The sequence below is a fragment of the Anolis carolinensis genome, chromosome 6 (assembly GCF_035594765.1).
Source record: "Anolis carolinensis isolate JA03-04 chromosome 6, rAnoCar3.1.pri, whole genome shotgun sequence".
Taxonomy (NCBI): Eukaryota; Metazoa; Chordata; class Lepidosauria; order Squamata; family Dactyloidae; genus Anolis; species Anolis carolinensis.
Genome location: NC_085846.1, coordinates 56,160,613 through 56,179,461, shown reverse-complemented (window position 1 = coordinate 56,179,461; position 18,849 = coordinate 56,160,613). Strand labels below are relative to the sequence as shown.

At 40.5% G+C, this 18,849-nt stretch overlaps 1 protein-coding gene across 4 annotated transcripts in view; it reads right to left on the bottom strand.

Moving 5' to 3' along the window:
- Window positions 1-11,785, bottom strand: part of amph (amphiphysin) — a 114,447-nt gene extending 102,662 nt beyond the window's left edge. For all 4 annotated transcript variants that reach the window (XM_003222273.4, XM_062957630.1, XM_008112857.3 and 1 more), the window contains exon 1: window positions 11,631-11,785. In XM_003222273.4, coding sequence (XP_003222321.2) covers window positions 11,631-11,699 — 69 coding nt within the window. In that variant the 5' untranslated portion in view covers window positions 11,700-11,785. The remainder of the gene's footprint in view (window positions 1-11,630) is intronic.
- Window positions 11,786-18,849: the final 7,064 nt, after the last annotated feature.

The following is an 18,849-nucleotide window of genomic DNA, read 5'->3' as shown; positions in this document are numbered from 1 at the left end:
ACAACGTTGAAGCCTTTTCTCACTGTATATATTCCTATGTAAAAAGAAGTGCTATTTTTAGCACAAGGGCTGAATCACTAGACCCTACAGTACTATACGCCAGAAGCTCACAGATAGATGATACAAGAAAGGTAGCTTTGTTGTAGCACCACAACTGCAAAACAAAAGGGGATGCTGTTAGAAAATGAGACATTTAATTTCTTAATTTGCAAAAGAAGAGAATTCAGTTTGGTGACAAAGGAAGGTAAGAGGCACAAATAAGATAATTAGGAGAAAGTATGAGCTAATATAATTACAACCAGAACTGAACCATTCACCCATTCATTTTAAGGAGTAGTTGTCTTATTCATGTGAAACACAGGTGCAGTTAACATCATCATCATAATCATTATTACTATTATTATTGTATTTATTTATATTCCGCTTTTTCTCCCCATAAGGAGGGTCAAAGCGGCTAAAATTAAAAGAATCACAATACAATTTAAAATATACAAATAATAAACAAATATTAAAACAGCATTAAACATCATTAGTATTAAAAACAATTCAGATTACATCCATAGATTGAATAACGCCTGTATGAATAAAAAAGGTTTTAGCCTGCCACCAGAAGGACAGCAGGGAGGAGACTGTTCTGGCTTCCCTGGGCAGGAAGTTCCAAAGTCGAAAGGCATCCACCGAGAAGGCCAGCTCTCTCGTTCCCACCACTGAGCTTGAGATGGAGGTGAGATCAAGAGAAGGGCCTCTCCTGAAGATCTAATGGCCCGGGCAGGTTCATACAAGAGGATGCAGTCAGCCAAATAGCCTGGATCTGAACCGTCTGGGTAACATTTGACAGATATATCTGATCCCTGCTATCAATTATATTAAAAGAGACTTGCTGAAGTTCAGTTCTAACCCTGATCTAATAACTAGAACAGTTTCTGAAAACAAATCAGCCCTTCAAAGCAATTCAGAGACATTGCCCAGAAATATTCTGATGTATCAGAGATGTGGAACCTTTGACTCTCCAGAACTTTTGAGACTTTTGACTCCCAGAACACTTTGCCATCATGGTCAATAGTAAGGAATGATGAGGCATCCCTTACACACCTGGAGGGCCACTCCCAAGATGCATGCAAATACTATCCCTGCACATATAAGGGGGAAATTCACACAACCAAGCATACATAATAACACAAATAAAAATTCTTAGTATTAGCTTAGAGAAGGACCCCAATGTAGAAGCCTTTTACCGAAGTACACTGGATAAGCTTTATGTCTCACAGTCAGATCAGGATGCTGTTGGATTTACCATATGCTGCTGCCCAGGGCCGTAGCCAGAAAAAAATTTCGGGAGGGGTTTTGAAAATTTCGGGGGGGGGGGTTGAACCCCTAGCACACACCTCTCCCCGCTACAAACCTGTCAATATCTGCTTGAAATAGTGCCTGGAGGGACTCTTAATGTTTTGCATCTCATAGACTTAGCATGGGGATTTGGTTAACCAGTTAAAATTCATGAGTAAACCAGGTTTTTTTTATAACCTGAAAAATTTCGGGGGGGGGGGGTTGAACCCCTAAAACCACCCCCTCGCTACAGGCCTGCTGCTGCCTTCTCTGATAAAACATATTTAAAGCTGCTATCAGCTCACATATAAGTTGCACAGAATGTGTTTACAACGTATCACTTTCTTTCACACTAAAAATTTGGATTTTCCCATTAAAATGTGGATAGACAACAGTAGTAAGGATAGAGACCAATATTTTGCAGCCATGCCTCTGGGAAAGACCACAGGATCACATTTCACCTGACTCAGAAACATGTCCCTGTGGGTTTCTGTTTAGCTAATTAATCATTTTGGGGGTAAGAGAATTAGGAGGAGATTAGTGGGCAAACTGCTGTGTATCTACAGTGCTTTAACATTTTGGAGGTACTTTGGGCCACACATTCAAAATGGGGCAGTCTACCTGTTTTGGAGGAGGTCTCCTAAGGAACTGCAAAATAGTAGAGACTACATGTGGCCCATGGCTTGTACCTTCCCTACCCATTCTTTAAAATAAAAGCTGAACTCTTATCCAAAATGCTTGGGACCAGAAGTATTTTGTATATTGGGCTTTCCCCTCAGATTTTGGAATACCAGCATATACCTTAGAGATGGGACCTAAGTTTAAACATTCCACATACAACTTACACACATACCTTGATTTTATACATGTTATTTTAATAATTCTGTGCATTAAACGAAGTTTGTGTGTACAATGAACTATCAGAAAGCAAAGGTGTCACTATCTCATGTGGATTATTATAGAATTTTTTGGAATTCTAGATAAGGGATGCTCGACCTGTATTAACATTCATATTAACATTCTATATTTAGAATTAATCACAGCTTGTTGGTGTAATATTATACAGCAAGCTGAGGTTAAAGCGGGAAAGCTTTCAAAATATTTCTCATGTCTTTGTCAGGGAGGATGGGGAAAATGTGTAAGCCTTTCTCTAATCCTAAACTATGGTTTGGTATGATATACAAATCAGCTGATAGTAATAAGCAGTGTTTTAGATTTAAATTATATAAAATACAAAAATAATTGCAATGTGTTTACATTTTTAAAATGGCTTTTCTGATTCCATTTCCATTGGCAAATTTGTACTGCTTAATTTTTATTTTTAAAAAATATTATGCACAATAATTAAAAGAATACCCTTAAGCTTTCCCGTAAGAGATCAAAAAAGAGGAAAGAAAGAAAGAATAAGAGCCAAATGAAGAGTAAGGAAATGTTTTTTCCAAATATCTGATCTCCAGCAAACAGAAGGCCAACAATCCTATTGATTTCAATTGAATCTCCACTAGGTTAGTACAAATCATACCCTGCTGTCAGTAGCAGGGACAGCAGGGTATAGGTTGACTTAGTTTTGAATATTGGTTATGTTCAATTTTCTATCCACAATGCAACATTTTTTTCTGCTGTGTGATATAGTTTCTCCAGGGATCAGTTTATACACTTAAACACTTAAAAAACTACTATGTCCTGTAGGAGAGAGGAGGGAGATGATGGTAGCATCATAGCCTCTTCCAGAAACATCTTACTCCTGCTAAATTGAAGGGCATCAAGTATGATTTGAGCTGGCACTGCTTATGACCTAAAAGTACTATTTATAAGCACAACTTGGGAAGAGACCACTTTGCCACTATTAATAGAACTTAGCACAGCCAGATATAATAGATGCTACATGTGTGCACTGAAGAACAGAGCTAAACATGGTCTTTGGCTCACCCTTGTAGATGACTCAACATATCTTACTTTGCTGTTGAAGAGCATCAAACAAAGTAAGCATTTTTTCAAATTACATTTTATAGCCAGTTTTTGGGAGGTACCGGGGTCATGGTTGAACCCAAGGGTCGCACCGGACCTCTCCAAAAGACACATGGGTTGCAAAATTCTGATGCATATGAATAGAAGAAAAATACTTCCTGCCTTTCCCTGGTATCATTGCTTTGACACAAGAAGGTGCATTTTGTGAAAGTTGGAAACATTTAGTGACTAAGGTCCATTCCTAAGAAATATCTAGCCACCAGCACCTGTATTCAGAGGTGAGAATTATTTCGTGGTGGCTGCTGTGAAAGGTCATCCCTTGTAGTCAAAGAACAACATCATTTAGCCTTTGGACAGGAGTAATGACTCCAGCCCCTTCCACACTGCCCCTATATCCCAAGATCTGATCCCAGATTATCTGTTTGTGCCATTTGTATTAAATGTGTCCAATTTTATGCCCAAATATGGACTTAAAATGGCTTATGGAAGTGCTACTTAAAGTGATAGTCTCTGGACTGGTGTTGGATTCTGAGCCATTGACTGTTGTTCCCTGGCAAGTTTCCAATACAGAAAGATACAATTGTATACAACAGACACAAATATACTGCCAATGTCTGGAACTTTGGGAAGAATCAACTGACAGATCCTCACATTTGGTTCTGTTGATTTCAATGGGAGCTAAATGCAACTCATTTAGCCTGGACCCAACTCATTATGTTCCAAAAGGCACCTTTTCTGCTGTAGCAGTTGTTGTGGTTGTTGTTTTTTTATCTTCTGGGTACTGTGAACCAATCTGGGTACACATTTGTGGGATGAAAGACAGCATACAAGTAATCTTGCCCACATAAAAGTGGGAGTAAACCTGGTGAAAATGAAAAGGATTTACTGGTATTTCTGCATAAACATATCTAACTGTGTAAACACAGTAATACCAGCTTCCAAGTAAATTGATAGAATAATCAGTTTGATCAGATGTACATTTGTGAAAATACACATGTACATCCACATGTAAAGTTGAAATTATTGAGAATGTAAGCTCACTACTGTATTTCATTGAGTAATCAATGGATAGATGGCTTTAAAATTCTATAAAGGTTATTAGGAGGTTTGAAAAATAAACATTTTTGAATTATTTACTTTGGAAGTGATTTGAGACAACCAACTGCATTAACTGCAAACAGAACCTAAATAAAAAAACAAAAACTCTTGAGTAAGTCTATTCCATTGTTGAACAATTCCTGCCAATAGCATTGTTCATAGGAACTATGTTTTCATACTATTTCTATCTATTTATTCTAGCCCTGTCACCTGGAAAAAAAAGGGAGCAACTCTGACTTTTCTTGACAATTTATCAACTATTGCAAAAAAAAAACCCCACTTACTATGTTTTCCTTCATCTTATCTTGTCTAGGTTAAATATAACCAACTTTTCAGGTATTTGTCATGGGGCAGACAGAACTATCAGGCAAATAAGACACAAACACATAAAAGCGGTACAACAGTTTGCAAAGAATGCATAGATGTCTTTGAAGGAGAAATGGAAGTCAAGTCAGAGGCCACAGGACCATTTATCTCAACACAATGTACACAGACTGGCAGCAGTCACTGAAGGGCTTTTTAAGCCCTACATGGAAATGGTGAGAACTCAATCTAGGACCAGAGGTTTGTAAAGCTTCCAAATGTTGGAAAATTACCATGGACAAATAAAAAGTATTGACTTAAATGCAATTATTAGCCCCCGCTAGATAACACTGAATCAAAAATAATTTATAGACGTGTTGACTTCTCAGGTTAACATTGATTCCATGACTCTACTCTTATTGGTGTTATCCTTTTTGATTTATAGTGATCCTGTCACACAATTTCCTTGGCAAGGTCTGATCAGAGGATTTGCTATTACCTTCCCAAGACTGAGAGGGTGTGATTTTCCCAGGCTTACCCAGTTTCCATGGCTGACTTGGAATTTGAACCCAAATCTCCAGAGTCCTAGTACAACATCCAAAATACACCGGCTGTCAGCTGTACTCTGACAGCAACTATCTAGCAACTAGATTTAGGACACTGGCTCCTGGTTTCAAGGCAGATGTGCTACTGAATTTGGTTTTAATCTTTCGAATACCCCCACTATTTTTAATGATCTATTTTAGGCAAATGTATTTTAAACTCATTTAGGTTTATGTTATGCCCATAAATTTACATCTGTATTTTATTGTCAGCAACCCTATAGATTTTATAAATACACAGGCAGCTACCAAGCACCTGAGTTTTCTTTGTTTAATGGGTTATCAATGCCTTAAAATGTTTTGGGGACAAAAGTGCTGCAAATATCAAATATGAAATGGATTGGCATAAGAGATTTACTGACAGTTAAAGGGGATTACCTTGTGAAACCCACAAGTACAGATTCAGAGCACTCAACTCAGAAATAATCTCAACATCTTTGAAAGGACTATGGGGCTGGGAAAGGATTTCTGAATTTGCAGTTTCCTGAGCCCTTTATTTTGTGGTACTAAAACAGTAAGATATGTGCTAAGCACAGAGCCAAATGCAGAACCTAGATTCCAGGGCCCTTCTACATAGCCATATAACCCAGAATATCAAGGCAGAAAATCCCACAATATCTGATTTGAACTGGGTTATTTGAGTCCACACTGCCATATATTCCAGTTCAAAGCAGATAATGTGGGATTTTATTCAGCTGTGTGCAAGGGGCCTCAGATAACCCAGTTCAAAGCAGATATTGTGGGATTTTCTGCCTTGATATTCTGGGTTATGTGGCTGTGTGGAAGGGCCCTATGATCCTAGTCTCCTTTGCAAACCCTCCTGCAGGGGCAAACCAAGAATGGACCCAGATAACCCAGTTCCAGTTCAAAGCAGATAATGTGGAATTTTATTCAGCTGTGTGGAAGGGTCCCCAGAATCCAGCTGGTAAGTTCTGGGAACCTGAGAACGGTTTTTTTAGTCCTGTTCTGTCCTTTCAGGAAAGAAACAATGTTATTATATTATGTTTTTACAAACATTAAGAATGTGATCAATCTACACCAGCTGGGGGACATGGAAAGAGCTTCCTTGAAGACTGATGTGTGACAGGAAGTTGCTGCCAACTGTGAGGGAAATAAGGTTGAACTCTGTGAAAGCCACACACTGCATGGCTATCAGCTTCCTCCCAGTAGACTCAAATCAAGGAAAAGCTTCATGAGAACCAACAATCCTCTTAACCTTCCCCTAGCAACAGCACGAGTATCCCTCTAGGCAGCTAAACCAGGAAATCCCAATTGGATGGTCTCCCACAAGGGTCTGCCTCTAGGGGCAAACCAAGAATGAGCAACCTGGAAGTCCCTGAACAGACTCAGATGTGAAGTGGGCAGATCAAAAGACGACCTGGCAAAATGGCACTACCTAAAAGAATCCTCCACTTTGTGTGCCTGTGGAACAGACAACTCTGCATCTGTATGGTTGTCCACAATGTCCTGCCTCATGTACAGAGGAAGAGTTGTTTGAGGCTACAGACAATGCGATCGCTGTTGCCCATATTTGGTCAAAAGATATTTAGCCACTTGTGCTCCCTCTATTTTTATCAGTTTTATACTAATTCATGCAATGCTTTCTGATACAAAATAAATAAAATCTACACCAGCTGCATAAAATGTGTGAAGCCGCAAATGCTGTTGAACTGCCACTCCTATCATCCATCACTAATGGCTGTATTAGCTACTACTAATGGGAACTATAATCTAGTAACATGTAGAGGATGTTTCATAGCCTCCTCCTAGATACAATTTGAAGACTTTTCTCATCCTAGTCTCTCTATTTCTTCCTTCATCTGCTGTTTTTGCTTCTGAGTTACTTCCTTGAAGAAGTTCCTTGAAGTAGCAACACATAGAATTGCTGGAAGACTCACCTTTCATCCACCAAGGACCTTCAATGTTCTACTGAATATTTTTAAATGTATTTCTGAATACTTAACCACTGCTCATGAGTGAGCTGGCAAAGGCCGCTGTCAGGGGACAAGGTAGCCATTCTAGATGGCTGACAGAAGTGATTTCCTGAAGGCCATTCTTACCAATTCACTGCTCAGTTCTCTAAATGGACACAGTGAGGAAGATCACATTAGTTCATGATGAGCTTGGGTGGATATTAAAAGAAACACAATCCTCTTATAGTGTGGAAAGTGTGCATGCATAGAGCCGGGAGCCAAGGGAGGAGCAAATCTTTCTTTCTCTGAATAGATCAAGAATTACAGTCACAATCTACCTTTTCTATTATAGGCAACCAAGGAGGTAACATGGCTGCTTCTGTGTATAAGCAAGGCCTCCAAAGAGGCTGTTTCTCCTCCTAAGTTACTGAAAACTGGGGCTGAGAAAATCCTTGGTCTTGAATGTGTTTACAGACAGATGGTACAGGATGAGCAGGGGGTGGGGAGGAAAAATAATTAGGGCAAACCCCTCACAAGAACCTGCTCCAGTGATGCCATTACAAAAGCTATGACTTAAGTGTGCATTCACTGAGTAGACATATTTTGGCAAGGCCTGCTCGATATAGCAGGAGGTCAAGGTCCACTAATAGGGTACTACCATCCCTCTAACAGCAAAGGATGCATCCTATGGAATTCTAGGGTTTGTAGTTTGAGGAAACATCAGAGCTCACTATCTGAGAACTTCAAATGCCCTCCCCCTTAAAGTTCAATCCCAGGATCCCATAGGATGTTGCTATGGTAGCAAAAGGAGAATCATAGCACAATAACTAAGTAGCCAGTTCTCCATATCCATGGATTCTATAGCCATAGATTCCCCCATCCATAGCTTGAAAATATTCTCCCCAAAATCCAAGACACAAACTTTGATTTTGCCATTTTATATAAGGGACATCACATACAATTTGAGCATCCACAGATTTTTGGTCTCCTCAGGTGTCCTGGAACACTAGCGGATACCAAGGGATCACTGAAAAGGTTTGCAGAGGCCCTGGGAGTAGCAAAGTCCACTTCTGATAGCACTGACCTTCACCCTAGAGCACAAAGAAGCTGGGAAGATGTTTACTCATTCTAGTTTTAGGGTCCATTGAGCCTCCCAAATCCACATGCCAGGGCATGTACTCAATGCCTATCTGATGTCCCAAGCTATGCTTAACTTCATGTGAATCTAAGTCAGAGGCATTCTTGAATTATAAAAATGAGATCCATGGCCAACAGTGAGCAAAGCATGTGAATATAACCCTTACCAGAGCGTGTGTGCATGTGTGTTGGCCAATGGCGAACTGGCCTGGGCACCAACTGGCCCAATGGCATGGGCCCTAGTAAACATTAGTCAATATGTTAAAAATATGAATGACCTTTGAGTAGTTTGAAAAGATAATAGAAATTCTGATATTATTACTATATGCAACTAAAATGTATGTTGTACTACTATTTTAATTAAAAAATAGTAAAACAAATTTTCAATTATACCTTATCTTTAAGAAAAAATAACTCTGCAAAAGCATTCTGATTTGAGTTATGTGAGGCTGGTGCATACATTATATAGGCTCTGAACTATCTATCTATATATTTAAAGGGTGTGTGTGTGTATCCCGTTGATTTACTCAGTACAATGTACCATCAAATGTAATGATGTATGCATAACAAAATAAATAAATACATTTGATGTTAAATGTAATGTGGGACAGTGGGTCGCCGCGAAAAGGCTGGTGGGAAGCTGTGCCTTTCCATTTGGCCTCCTTACCAGCCTTTCCATGGCCTCCATGAGCTTCCCATCAGCCTTTTCATGGCCACCGCTGGCTCTCCTTCCTCTGTCCACATCTGGGATCTCTTGCCCAACAATGCAGACAGGTTTAGGTGTGCAATTCTAATGCATGCCTCGATTTTAACGATGCAATTTAGCCAAAAAAGGTGAGCGTTCGACTCAAGTAAATATGGTATGTATGCATTTAGGTATTTTCCAGGATGCCTCTCACATCCAGACAGTTGTGTCATGACCAATGAGGATGGATCTGAAGCAAACGTGGCACACATAACCATCATGGCCAATTTTAAATACTGGCGGAGTTTGTGGGGGAAATTGATAGCAGATTATGGAAGTTGTAGTCCACCCAAATCAAGAGAACACTGTGAACCCCAGTGATGATTGATTGGGAGCAAACCTGGCACACATACACATCATGATCAACTGTACATACAGTACTGGATTGACTGAGGGTGATGAGAGTTGTAGTCCACCCAAAATCAGAAAACGTTTTGAAACCCACTCACAATGGATCAGGAGCAAACTTGGCACACATACCCATCATGACTAACTGCACATATAGAGGGTGACTGACTGAGGATGATGGGAGTTGTAGTCCACCCAAAATCAGAGAACACTGTGACCCCCACTGACGATGGATCGGGAGCAAACTTGGCACGCATACCCATCATGACTAAGTGCACATACAGAGGGCGGCTGACTGAGGATAATGGGAGTTGTAGTCCACTCAAATCAAGAGAACACTGTGAACCCCACTGACGATGGATCGGGAGCAAACGTGGTATATGCACTCATCATGACCAACTGTACAGACAGAGGGGGATTGGCTGAGGATGGCGGGAGTTGTAGTCCACCCATTTCTAATGAGACCACTCATAACATCCACAACCAAACAATGACTCCTTCTAACACTGATCATTACAAAAGACCAACCCTGGGCATCCCACACAGCCATATAACCCAGAATATCAAGGCAGGAAATCCCACAATATCTGCATTGAATTAGGATATTTAGAATCATAGAATAGTAGAGTTGGAAGAGACCTCATGGGCCATCCAGTCTAACCCCCCGCTAAGAAGCAGGAAATCGCATTCAAAGCACCCCTGACAGGTGGCCATCCAGCCTCTGCTTAAAAGCCTCCAAAGAAGGAGCCTCCACCACAGTCCGGGGCAGAGAGTTCCACGGCCGAACAGCCCCCACAGTGAGGAAGTTCTTCCTGATGTTCAGGTGGAATCTCCTTTCCTGTATTTTGAAGCCGTTGTTCCACGTCCTAGTCTCCGGGGCAGCAGAAAACAAGCTTGTTCCCTCCTCCCTATGACTTCTCTTCACATATTTGTACATGGCTATCATGTCTCCTCTCAGCCTTCTCTTCTGCAGGCGAAACATGCCCAGTTCTTTAAGCCGCTCCTCATAGGGCTTGTTCTCCAGACCCTTGATCATTTTAGTTGCCCTCTTCTGGACGCTTTCCAGCTTGTCAACATCTCCCTTCAATTGCAGGGCCCAGAATTGGACACAGTATTCCAGGTGTGGTCTGACAAAGGCAAAATAGAGGGGTAGCATGACTTCCCTGGATCTAGATGCTATACCCCTATTTATGCAGGCCAGAATCCCGTTGGCTTTTTTAGCACCCGCATCACATTGTAGGCTCATGTTTAACTTGTTGTCCACGAGGACTCCAAGGTCTTTTTCACGCGTACTGCTGTCGAGCCAGGTGTCCCCCATTTTGTATCTTTGCATTCCATTTTTTCTGCAGAAGTGAAGTATCATGCATATGTATGGCAGTGTGGACTCAGATCAAAGCAGCTATTGTGGGATTTTCTGCCTTGATATTCTGGGATATAGGACTGTGTGGAAGGGCCCTTAGAACAGGCATGGGCAAACTTGGGCCCTCCAGATGTTTTGGACTTCAACTCCCACCATTCCTAACAGCCTCAGCGGCTGAGGGGAAAAAGGAAGGGGCCTGAGGCTATTGGGAATGGTGGGAATTGAAGTCCAAAACACCTGGAGGGCCCAAGTTTGTCCATGCCTGCCTTAGAATAAAAAATCAAGTGACAGCCTTATTCCCTTTGCCTCCTGGCAAGCAGTATGTTGTTGTGAGGCGGAAAGCGCAGGCAGGAGGTGCTGCCCTTGCGCCACTCCATGGAAAGGAGCCTCAGGACTAAATGGGACAAGGGGATACGGTTATATAACAACACGGGCAGGGGAAGGCAACGTGCCAAGCGAAAGGATGGAGGGAAGGGGGAAGGAAGGAAGGAAACCACGACGAGGAAGAGCCTTCCGCAGTTCTCCCTCCTCCTTTTGGGCTGGGGAGACGGCCCCTTTAAAAAGAAAGGCATTGCATCCCCCTTTGCTCTTGTGGACGCGGTGCAAGGTCAGCCCCGCTTCCTCGCGCCTGGCTCTGCTTCAGAAGCCTCAAACAGCTCCCCCTTCCTCTCGTTGCAAGGTATGAGGATGCGCGCGCGCACGGGACCCGCAAACAGGCAGTCGCGCGCACTCACTCTGCCTGAGAGGAAAATGACACGGGGAGGGGGGAGGGATTACTATTCCATACTGAGGGGAAAGGGGGTTGCTCGCAGGCCCCGGCCCGCCTTTACCTTTTCCTGTGCCCTGTTCAGCCTCTTTTGGACGTTTTTGGCGAAGATGCCCGTCTTCATGTCGGCCATGGCGGCTGGTTCCAGGGAGGCCGCCGAAGGAGCGAAGCGAGCGGAGGAGACGGCGAGGGAAAGACAGGCGAGAGAAGCCGAAAAGGAGGAGGGGGAAGGGCGGGGCCAAGAGGAGGAGGGGCGGGGCCTCAGAGGGGCACGCGGGCAGCGCGCGCGCTCCCTGCATGGAGCAACAAACCCATAGTGATGAGGATCCTCATACTCAGCAGCAAATCCATCCTACAGTACAGAGGAACCCAATCTTCAGGCTGGATTTAGGGGTCTTGCACACAGTCATATAACCCAGAATATCAAGGCAGAAAATCCCACAGTATATGCTTTGAACTGGGTTATATGAATCCACACTTAGATAATGTGGGATTTTCTGCCTTGATATTTTGGGATCTATGGCTGTGTGGAAAGGCCCTTAGTCTCCACTGTCAGATAATCTGGGATAAACTGACTCTCTATTAGAGAACATAACCTTTCAGAGAAGAGCCAAGAAATGCTTTAGAGTAGAATCACTTATTGTAATATACAACCAAATATAATTATGCTAGGCAACTGTTTCAGTTGTTAGACTAAATAACCAGCAGTCTCCTATCTGTCAGGAAAACAAAGATTTGCCAGTGCATAAAAACAGCAGAGCTTTAGAATGTTTTTTCAGTGCCCAAAAAGGTACTCTCTCATGAAACTACTTGTTTCATATAATGCACTCAAGAGACAAAAATGAAGTAGACAAAAATGAAGTACCAAATACATATCAAAATACACAAAACCCGAGATCTAGCAAGGGACACTTGAAATTCGTGTTTAAAGACTGTCTGGGTAGGCCTACTGGAAGAGATAGGTCTTTACACGGCTTTAAAATTTAGCTCATTTAGCTGTTGGAGCTCTACTGGAAGTCTTGGGACAGCTGATGAAAAGGTCCTCTGGGTCTGGTTCTCGCTGGTTGGAGCAGACGCCCCCCAGAAGATTGAAGTGTGTGGGGCAAATTGTATAGGAGAAGGCAATCCTTTAGGTAACCTGGACCCAAACCATGTAGGGCTTTAAAAGTCAAAACCAATACCTTGTACTTTGCCCAAAAACTAATTGGCTCTCCACATCCAGGGATTCAACTCTCCATAGCTTGAAAATCTGTCTGTGATTGTCTCTATCTATCCATCCTATCCTATCCTATCCTACTTTGATCCATTCCTTTGGGCTTCATGCAAAGCTACCATGTGCCAAAATATATGATCCTTTGCTTTTCTTTTCCATTTCTAGCCGAATAGCTTAACCATTGGTTCGTTCCATCTATCTATCTACACACACACATAGAGAAAGTCATATCTGTCTGTCTATCTATCTGTCTACACACACATCATGCACACACACACACACACACAGAGGCAGTCCCCCAGGTTTTGTCAAGACAGGTTCTGTAGGTTTGAAATGGTGAATTTGTATGTAAGTCAAACCAGGTACATTTTGTAAGTGGAACTCCAGCCATGTGTATGTGTGTGTGTATAAACTTTGGATGACATAGGGAAAAGTTAATATCCTTGTGGTGTTTGTTTTGCCATCTGTGTCCCTATTCAATAGATCTCAGCTTTCTGTCCCTGTGATAACTGGGTTTTGAAAAATATGTCTTCTTGTGAAAACAAGGACTTCAGTGGAGACACCTTATCCCCATGATAATTCTTTCAAGAGTGAATTTCCCTTCTTAGGCATAGATTTCAGACTTCCTGTTTTCAGCAGAACTGATTTCTCTCTCCCAAACAGATTTTGGGAAAGGTACCTTTTGTATTGTAACTGCAGCACAGCAGATGGATAAAACATTTTTGAGAACTGTTTGTCCCTTGGCTATCCTTTGACTCATCTTCGAACTAAGGGAAGCCAATGCGTAGCCAGAGGAATGCCAAGGCTCTGAAACAGTGGTTCTCAACCTTTGGCCCTCCAATTGTGTTGGACCTCAACTCCCAGAAATCCCAACCAGCATACTAGCTATTAGGAATTGTAGGGGCTGAAGTCCAAAACATTTGGGAGACCAAAGGTTGGGAAGCACTGCTCTACAAGGAAGCACAACAAACCCCATGTTAAAGCAGATATACAGAATGATAGCATGAAACATGGAAAGAATTCAACTATGCATAGCAATCATGTTTCCTCCAAAAGTTCAATTTCTTATCTATTTTATTCATTTTGAGGAGACATATCTAAACTTTGTTTCCTTTATGTTGTCAAAAGAGAAGGAGTTTGACAACCGATGTATATGGCCATGTTTGTATCTATTTTAAAAATGAAAATAAAGGATAGTGAATACATGAGCAGAGAGAGCTTTTCAGGAAAAGCATGGTCGCTGTCCAAGGTGCTGATCCAGCATGTCACTGACAAATTAATTGACATCGAAGACCAGTGATTCACAACAGTTTCTTTACCAGGGCCACCCTTAAAATGTTTTTGTTGTCACGGACCAAGACTTAACTCAACATTTAAAATTCTGAAGTGCATCAAATATTCATTTAAAGTTGCTCATCAAGAATCTTCAAGTTTGGGGAGAAGGGAAAAATAGGTACATGCACATCTTCCTATTATAATATTTTTATTGGAGTGCTTCCATACACATTGAAAATAATAACAATAATAATGACGCCAGAACAGTGAACCATAAATTGTTTGGTACTTAATTAACTAATTAATTAATGAGAATGCTGGTGCTACATTTCACTTACAAGTTTCACTGCAGAACGCTTAAAAGCTGAAACTTGTATGCTGAGTTCTGACTCTATGTTTTCCAAATCACATCTATATTTATCTTGTTGTCATAAAATAAGAATCAAAGATTAAGCTGTATGCTGATCTGCGTCTGGTCATCTTGACAATAGCTTCTCATCTCCCCATGGCCTGCATTGTTTGCTGAGCTCTGCAATATGTGCAATGCTAGAAATGCTGTAACTACAGTACTATGTGCCCAGGGCTAACAGCCAGATGCTATGGTTATATATGGTTCCGTACCCTGAGAAACAACCTGATCAACAAGAAAATTCTTAGTACATTTTGTACTAGTCACATAGACCTCAGATAAGGATTACCATGTAGGCATTAGATATCCCTCACACAGACTTTGCTGTTGTTTATGTAATTCCAAAGTTGTATAAAATATTGAGGTTTGAAATAAACTTTATCTATCTTGCCCAGTGTTGTAAGTTGGACTGAAAGCAATGCTTAATTGATCCTTTGGCCAAAATTATTGCCTGTCTTCCTGCTTAATTTCAGGACTCATCCTATTTTTGGGTTCTACCTGGGTGATACTGTAGGGCTTTTATATCAGTTCTACCCAACAATTTTAAAGATAAAAAGAGGAGGTAATTTTTTTACACATGTATGTTATGAAAGGCATCAATACGTTAATAGCTCTTTTTGATCATTCTGGAAATTCGCTTGTGAGCGAGGCTAGACATTTGGAAAGGACTGTTCTTGAACTGCAATCTCAGAGCACCACCTATGGATATTTCTGTGTGTCTGTCTTGCTCTGCTGCTGTAATGGTACCCATCTACTTCATAAAGATTAACTGAAAATTGATCTCTAATCCAGTTTTTCCTTGCACCAAGAGCAAGAAAATATTCATGGAAACTATGTTGACCTTTTTTCTAATGTTGTGTCCTCCACAGACAACTCTTAGTGGAACCAAGAAAATTTGTAAGGTTTGTAAATATCTCATAGTTTTGGTTTAACAAGGAATGATGCCACCGTTTTAACCCTGTCTTCAACTTGAAAAGCTCTTCTCCTTAAAGGTTTCAGCTGAGCATGTTTAAATGAATAAACATGTCTAACAGGTATGCTGATTTTGCTAACCAAGAAAAATCTGTCCCATGATTACTGAAATAAAATCGCTGCTTCATGAGGAATAATCTAATTTCAACTCTCAATTCCCAAAAATGAGACAAAGATTTACCTAGTGATAACCAATGCATTTCACAGTGTAATAAAAGTTTGTGGTGTTCATTGTCCCTGTAACACAATGTTTGTTACTGGGTTACAAATGTCATTTCCTAATTGGTTCAATCATAAAAACATGGGAAAAGTTTGTTAAATTGCAAGAACTTTGTTTTTGTGGGACATCCTGCAACACATTTTGTTATAGTTTTTCAATGAATATCTCATAGAGTCTCAGCCATTTCAACATAGTTTGTGGCAGCCACAAAAATGAAATTTCTGGAGTATAACAACTACTTTCAAAATAAGTACCGCACAATTACACAGGAAATGTCACTTGCAAATCAGGAACAGAAACATTTTTGAATTTTGTTACAGTTATATTTACAAAACTGCTCAAAGTATCTTGAATTCTGTGTTTTGTTTTTTTATAAAATTTGCAATTTTGATTGTTTTATTTAAAGTCTGTTTTAGTTTTTCCGGCATCTTCCTTATGAGTGCAGCAATGGTATCACGTTGTTAATGGCATGAGTTTTTAAAATCCATGCCACAAGTCCAATAAGCTTTCAAACATTGTTCATGCCTCATTTAAGCTGTTAAATATGTCTTCTGCCATAGTGCATGTCCGTGAGATGAACAGGAATCTTTGAACATATTTATCTTGTCCTCATAATTGATGTAGAACAATAAGGCTGCTTTGTTTGTTATGTCTGTGCTTGAGTCCAGTTGCAGACCAAAGTAGGGGCACATGTGGATTCTTTCTAGTAAATCTTCCTTGATATCAATTTACTTCTTAACTGTGTCATTTGACAAAGGTATTAAGGAAAGTGCCATGATAACTTACATGTGGATCAAAGAAGAAACCATGATTTTTGCAGCAGGTAATATATTTTTTCTGTTATTCTGTGCTGTTTTCTACTTTCTGTAGTTAGTTAAGAAACTTCAAATGAGGCTTTCATTGTTACAGCCAATCACAGTCTTTTGCATGGTACCTTTCTAAGAACTTTTACTTATCTCCAGTGAGGACATTTCTAAGTTGGTATTATAGTATTGCACTTTGTTTTGTTAACTCAGGAGGGGAAGTGAAAAGTTGGGAGAGGGGAATGAAGAGGTTATAGTGAGTATCAAATGATGTAAGATGACCCAATCAAAGTGATGCAATGTGAACAGATGGCTAGGATGAATTTTTAAAGAGTTGATGCAAGCAAACTGTGGTCAGAACAGTACTGAATGAGCCTGATGTTTTATATCCCTTAAGGGACATAAAAGAGGATAATTTGAGAACAGCTATCTTCATTTTTATAATCAGGTGCATTATAAATTTACGCAATATTCTTTATCTGGCCAACTATGATTTCTTTTTTTCTTCTTTTTTTTCCTTTTTGGCTGACCAGGACATGTACAGTTATCATAGTCCAAAGGTATGACAAGTCCTGTTAATCCCATAAGCTCATATATCCAAAGAAGAATCCTTTTTGGGGTGATTCAGTGCTATGAACAGCTGATATTTCATTATAATATGTAAGGCTGATAGCTTACAGAATTTTATAGCTGTATTGAAACTTTAATCATGGATGGAATGTGATGCTACAAATGATTTATTAGTCCTGAGAGACACCCTGAGTAGAGCAAATGGAGCAAAACAACTGATCACTGGCATCATTACCAAAACAACATAGCAAAACAACATAGCAAAAGCTAAGAGCGATTAGAATAAAATCAGCTTTTATATCCTATTGCTAGAATAAAATCAGCTTTTATATCCACAGCCCGGGGCCGGGCTGTGGCGCAGCTGTTGAGCAGCTGCCTTAAATCACTCTGACCATGAGGTCACGAGTTCGAGGCCAGCCCGTGGCGGGGTGAGCACCCGTCAATTAAAAATAAAAAATAGCCCCTGCTCGTTGCTGACCTAGCAACCCGAAAGATAGTTGCATCTATCAAGTAGGAGATAAGGTACCACTTATAAAGTGGGGAGGCAAGATTAACTAATTTACGACCTGGAATGAGGAAGTGCCGTCAGTGTGGATGATGAAGCAGCTGCTCCCCCCTGTGGCCAGAATCGAACATCCCCTCAGAAGAAGGTTAACTTGCCTCTGCGTGTGTCTCTCAGTCTCTGTTTGATGTGTTTATGGGCATTGAATGTTTGCCCTATGTGTGTTATAATGTGATCCGCCCTGAGTCCCCTTCGGGGTGAGAAGAGCGGAATATAAATACTGTAAATAAATAAATATTGCGTTTTATCGAATTCTAAAAATTCTGCCTCTTTGAGATCCTCCCTTTAAACATACATCTCTGCTAGTTTTCCATTTAGCTTGTTGTGAATGAAAAACTGAAATGGTCAGTATAACAAGCATTTAAAACAAGTATAAGGTCCAGTCATGTATCTCCAATCTCTGCAAATAATAATACTTAACATCTGTACAACACAGGTAAATGATGATGGTGATGATTCTGCTTTTTTAATAATTGAGACCAAAAGCAGTTCACATTTAAAAAACAAAACATTTTAAAAAGTACAAAAGATAAATATTAAAATTAAATTAAACTTATGTATTAAGACAAACCAATTCAATTAAAACAAATACATTCAAAGTTTTTAAAAACTAATTCACTACTCCAAGGCAGACTTTTCAAACTTTGTTTTAAAAGAAGTTTAAATAAAAAGGGTTTAGCCTGCCATTGGAAGGGCAACAGGAAGAGGCCATTCTGGCCTCCCTGAGAAGCGAGCTCCAGAGCCCAGGGGCAACCACAAAGAAGGCCTTCTCTTATGTCGCTACCAACTATGCTTGTGGTGGTGGTAGATACGCATAAACACAGGCATCTATATGTAAATATGCAGGAACTAAGCCTGGGATAGCATGGTTTGGTTAAAGTTATGTTGCAAAACCCCTGCCTGGGTTGAAATTTAAACTCATGGCTTCTCGTTTTGTTGTGTCCAACATTGAGGAGATAGGGCTCCCTGCCCCAAAATTGAATTATTATTCAATTAACTGAACCAAAAACATAGATTTAAATGCATGGATCAAATGATAACAGTTAATTTTTATCTGGAAAAAGTGACTCAAATTTTGTTTTGAGTTTGCAAGGTAGTCAAATAAACCAAAATCCACCATAGTATATTAGCACATCCAAATTGTTTGGTAGGTTGGAGTCTAGCCAGTCCAACCAGTCCAAGGCCCTACTGGCCCTACTGGACCGCCATGTTATTATGTCACCCTAACTGCCAAACAGCCGCAGAGCTCAATTGTGATA